The 5,549-nt window shown below is 33.1% G+C and overlaps 1 protein-coding gene across 1 annotated transcript; it reads left to right on the plus strand.

Moving 5' to 3' along the window:
• Positions 1-212: 212 nt before the first annotated feature.
• On the plus strand, positions 213-4,164 carry LOC143250638 (uncharacterized). Its single transcript, XM_076501499.1, has 3 exons — positions 213-319; positions 2,254-2,328; positions 3,144-4,164. The coding sequence occupies exons 1-3, from the start codon at positions 305-307 to the stop codon at positions 3,960-3,962; spliced, it is 909 nt and encodes a 302-aa protein (XP_076357614.1). The 5' UTR covers positions 213-304; the 3' UTR covers positions 3,963-4,164.
• The last annotated feature ends 1,385 nt before the right edge of the window (positions 4,165-5,549 follow it).

The raw sequence follows: 5,549 nt of genomic DNA on the forward strand, positions 1-5,549 counted from the left end.
ATTTAGTTAGCTAAGAAAGCTAAAGGAGGCCAGGGCGTTTATATAGATAATAGAATTCGGTTAGTTTTTAGTTATGAAATTAGTTGAAGAAATCACGTTGGAATTTGACATCAAACAAAGATGGTCTAAATTTTAGTGAGGTGATGTTTTCAGATGGGCGTGGGACAGATGGGTATAAAAGGAGTTGCGAAAAACATAGAATCAGTTCAGTTTTCCAGTTAATAAACGAATGCCTGTTTATATTTATCTGTATTAAACACATTTAAAATCTTTAGTTACAGATCAGTACGTATCATCTGTCCAAATGTTCTTGAAAGAGGTAAGTTTTATTTATAGTTGTGAACATAGTGTATACATATATAAATATACCTACTTTAGAAAATGCTTCTCGAAACCATTGATTTGGAACAAAAATTAGTTGAAATGTCTTAAATTTTGTACTTAAATCACTTGAGACTAGTGCTATATCTTTAAACATAGCATATGTGACTAAAGACCTGATGCATTAGTCCAAAAGTGAATGTTAAAGAATGAAAATGGTTTACCTACCATGCATTTCCTTCTGATAACAATGGTTTAAATTTATAAGAAATAAACATTAACACAATGAACTGATTTTATTTATTGTAATCAATGTACAAAAACTTAAGTAACCCAATGATCTTCCACAAAATGTGGTAACAATAGTTTGTCAGTGAAGTTTACTTTTAACATTATCGGTTTCGGGATGCTTACGTTTGTATTCGACGACATGCTAATGTACAGAAGTGTTTTTAGGTTTACATTTATTCTTTAAAGCACTTAAGATGGATCTAAACACTTTGTTCAATTTGTGGGTCTCTCGTCACAGTTCCAACTTAAAAGTACGCTTTATGAATAAAATAACTAAAAACCTTTGAGTCTTAGGTTTTGAGAAAAAGAAAGATTACATTTATTTTAATTTTCATGATTTAAAATGAGTTTAAGAATATCTTTTTTGCATTTAAAATAATTAAGTTTACTGCGAAATTCTTCATTAAACAGGTCTCTTAATTAGATTAAGAAATGGGTAAATCTATAATTCTTCTTGAAAGGTTTGGAAGACTGTGTACACCTATTTTCAACATTCGATTTTATCTTTGCATCTTTGAACAAGCTCAAACTCGGACTTAATGAATCCTGTTAAACCTGACAAGAGAAATGTTTATCACTTCTCGTAAATTTTACTGTTATTTTACTTTGATAAAATACAGAAGCAAACCAATTTAGTGGTTTCGTTCAGGACTGTCTGAATTTATGAACCATTAAATGAATCATTCGCACATATGTGTGTGGGTCTTTCTTTCTTTCTCTCTGACTGAACAAAAAATGAATGAATCTGTATTTGTATTCAAGAGATTTCTCAAAAAATTTCATTGAAGTGAGATAAATGTACTTAACGGTCGTTATACAGTTTGTCTCTCTGTATGATCAAATAAGTTTTTTATTGCATTTGTTATTATTCAATGTATTTGTTACAGGTAACTTTAAAGTTTATTAGTGAATACAAAATTCAGAAACATTTACGAGTTTCTTTCAGTGGATTTTCCAACATACAAATGCATTTACATGTTTTTTCGATGTTAACTATGAACAGATAAACTTACTGGTTTTAGCATAAGATAATCTTCAGCGACTCAAATATAATTTATCTGGAAACCATTCTCAGACAAGTGATTTGCTCACTTTCACACACAACTCTTAAAGTGTTTGAAGTGATAAAAAATGTTGACTGAAAGACATCATACAATCTTTAAAGCTAACAGTGGTCAAAACGTTGTCTTGAAGATATACAATCTTTAAAGCTAAAAGTGGTCAAAACGTTGTCTGGAAGATATACAATCTTTAAAGCTAAAAGTGATCAAAACGTTGTCTGAAAGATATATAATCTTTAAAGCTAAAAGTGATCAAAACGTTGTCTGGAAGATACCATACAATTTTTCAACCTAGAATTGATTAAAAGGTTGTCTGGCACGCTAATATTTTTTTTTAAATATTCTTGAGAACAGTTTTATTTTAAGGTCATGTTTACTTACCAATCTCAATACTTGTGGTGTATAAGAAACTCTTTAGTCTAGGAAATTTTCACGCTAATAAGTATGAAGTTGAAAACATGGGCTACTTAAAAGATTGTGATTGTATTGAGTCTTTTAACGTTTAATAGAAATTATGTATATTAGACATGTTGAATAGAAATATAATTGTAATAACGATATCCATTTCATATTATTTCAGGTGTTGGTACTTTTCTTTACTGCTAAATGTTGCCTTGCTTTAGTTAACCATTACCAAAGCCAACCTATTTATGACGTAAGTAACTTATTGTTATCTATTTGTTTGTTTTTTGAATTTCGCGCAAAGCAATTCGAGGGCTATCTGCGCTAGCCATCACTAATTTAGCAGTGTAAGACTAGAGGGAAGGCAGCTAGTTATCACCACCTACCGCCAACTTTTGGGCTACTCTTTCACCAACGAATAATGGGATTGACTGTAACATTATAACGCCCGCATGTTTGGTGCGACGGGAATTTGAACTCATGACCTTCAGATTACGAGTTGAACACCTTAACCCACCTGGCCAAGCAGGGCTTTATTGTTATCTACAAAAAGTTAAATTTACTTAAAGTTCTAAAAAAAATGTGTATATATTATTGAAACTCCTCGTACGGTAACAAGTACGGTAAAGCGTAAATTTCTCACGTTTTTCATAGAATTAAGAAAAATAATCCTTTATTTATTTTATGGTTTGTTCAGTTTTGCGCAAAGTTATTCGAGACCATCTGCGCCATCTGTCCCTAATATACAAATGATAAAAAAGGGAAAAATAAATCTGCTCAACACCACCAATTTTTAAGCTACTCCAATAAACTAGTCATTATAACGCCTCTCGACAGTAAGAATAAGGTTCTACGGTGAAGAGTTTCGAAACCATAACCTGCAAGTTGCGAATCAAGCGCCTTAGCCACCTTCTTTTACTGTACCCTTAGGTTATAGAACATGTTATCGAGTCACGCAGTTGTTTATTTAAATATGCAAATAAATCAAGATATTTTTTATTTCAGATCTACTGTATTCTACATAATTTGAATGAGATATTTCAAATGCATGTTTATTTATTTATCTAGGAATCTCCTAAACCTTATGATTTTGGATATGATGTTCAAGACGATTTAGGAACAACTTTGAGCAGGTGGGAAAGTGGTGATGGCAGCGGAACTGTAGTTGGAACTTATGGTTACACTGACCCTTATGGAGTTTATAGATGGGTACAATACCAAGCTGACGGAAATGGTTTTACCGCGAACGTCAAGACTAATGAACCCGGTACAGCAAACCAGAATCCAGCTGATGTTAGTATTACTGCTGAGGAGCCTCCAGCCGCTGTTGTACAAAATACATTAGCCCAAGTTCGTGCTCCCACATCTAATCTTGTACATGCTGCTCCAGGTTACACCAGCCACCCTGGTAGTCGTCTAGGTGGTGGTCGCTCAGTTACTGCTTTTGGTGGGAGTCGTCATGCCGTAGGTTATGGGGGAGGTCGTTCTGGTGTAGGTTTTGGTAGTGGTCGTTCTGGTGTAGGTTTTGGTAGTGGTCGTTCTGGTGTAGGTTTTGGTAGTGGTCGTTCTGGTGTAGGTTTTGGTAGTGGTCGTTCTGGTGTAGGTTTTGGTAGTGGTCGTTCTGGCGTAGGTTTTGGTAGTGGTCGTTCTGGTGTTGGTTTTGGGGCAGGTCGTTCTGCTGTTAACTTTGTTGGTGGACACCCGGGTACGGGTTTAAGTGGCGGTCACGCAGTTTCTGGTATTGGTGGAGGTTATTCCTCTCATAAATTTGGCGGTGGTTATTCTTCTGGTGGTGTTGGTGGAGGTTCTGCATTAGCATTTGCTTCTCCTGGTGTAGTAAAGGTTGTTACTTCTGGTCAAGGGCATGGTGGAGGTCATCATTATTAAACAACGCTTTTCACTTGCTAGTGTACAACTCAAGGTTTGGGTTTCAAGTCCTTTCTTGTTGATTATCTCTTAGCCCTCTAAGCTAATCTTTGCATTTTTGATAAATATGGAACTCAAAGGTAGCATGTACCTAATAAGCACTTATAGTAATAACAGATATTGTATTTTTTATTGCTTGAATTAAACTTATTGTTTTTGTTTACTTTCAGTATCTTCTTACTTTTCTAAAACACAATTCACTGAAACTTAACAAACGAAAGGTTTTAACCAAGAAATCTTACGGCTGATGTAACAAGTAACAAGTACGCTCCCCATAATGAATTAGATGGTTGAATACAACTGTTGTATTATTCATCAAGTCTAAAATAATTATTATATGAAAACTTAAAAATAATGTGCCATCCACATATATGTATACACAGAAGTAACTAAAAGTGAAGTCTGATTTTTGTACGATTAATTATAAAGTATTTATACTGTTCTAAAAAAAATACTATTATGATCAGTCCTAAATAAAATTTGTTTTATAATTTACTTATTTGTCATAAGAGCTAATTAGATGGATTAGCTCTAAGACATTATTGCTTGTATTAATAAGACTTTAAGAATGTTAAGTGTTTTAAATTGCTAGGACAATTAATGTTGTTCACGTGGAGAAAAACATTTGTGTGTGGGCTATTTATCACACACCTTTTGTTTAATGACCGCCGTTTAAAATCCATAAAGCATTGCAGCGGGATACATGACTCACTCCTTTGCATAACAACAATGCATAACAAAAATTACAACTTTAAGTTATTTTTCTTTTTTTTTTTACTTGTAACTACTCCATGCCTGACTACAATATATTCCAGGTATTCCAATCATATACATACAATACCACCTTTCTAGGCCTCATTTTCTAGTGTAATTTTCCTACAAATGTTTCTTACGAAAAATTTCACAACTAATTTATTTAGGAACTCTTATACCGAAAGTGTAAACCAATCACCAAGTATACCTGTCACGAAATAAACCACGATCGATTGAAATACTTATAACTTCCCTGTTTTATAATGTAACCTAAAAGTAATATTGTTTTATGATTCGTACAGTTTGTATTCATTAAAGTGTGAAGCAACTACCTTTTGAAATTCTAAAAATAGAATATTTTATAATCGAGATTCTTTGAAGTAACCGAAAGCCTAAGTGTTTGTCAAGGTAACCGTTATAATAAAAAAAATCAGTTTATTGTCATTTCTAAGTAAAAAAAAAACAATTTGCTAATTAGGCTTATCTGTACTATATTTGTATTGTTAAGGATGTCGCCAAGCTTTCGAACTTTAGTTTCTTGTCCCAGAATGAGAGCAAGAGTCCGGATGAGACGTCAAAAATAAACAAATCTGGTGTTGTTTCCGACTCTTATAGATAAGTTGATACTTTAGTATATAGAATCAGGTTAATGATGGCTCTGAATACCATGGTGAGGCTCAAATCAGCGAGTCAGGAACACTTTGTAACTTTGTTTTAAACGAGAAACAAGCAAATAATATTACGATATTAAAACAAATATTACGATTATAATTTATCTGTCATAATTGTTGGTTT

The sequence above is a fragment of the Tachypleus tridentatus genome, chromosome 5, assembly GCF_004210375.1.
Source record: "Tachypleus tridentatus isolate NWPU-2018 chromosome 5, ASM421037v1, whole genome shotgun sequence".
Taxonomy (NCBI): Eukaryota; Metazoa; Arthropoda; class Merostomata; order Xiphosura; family Limulidae; genus Tachypleus; species Tachypleus tridentatus.

Coding starts and splice junctions, on each gene's coding strand:
- LOC143250638 (XM_076501499.1), top strand. Junction 2,329..3,143: donor AAAGCCAACCTATTTATGAC/GTAAGTAACTTA, acceptor TTATTTATCTAG/GAATCTCCTAAACCTTATGA.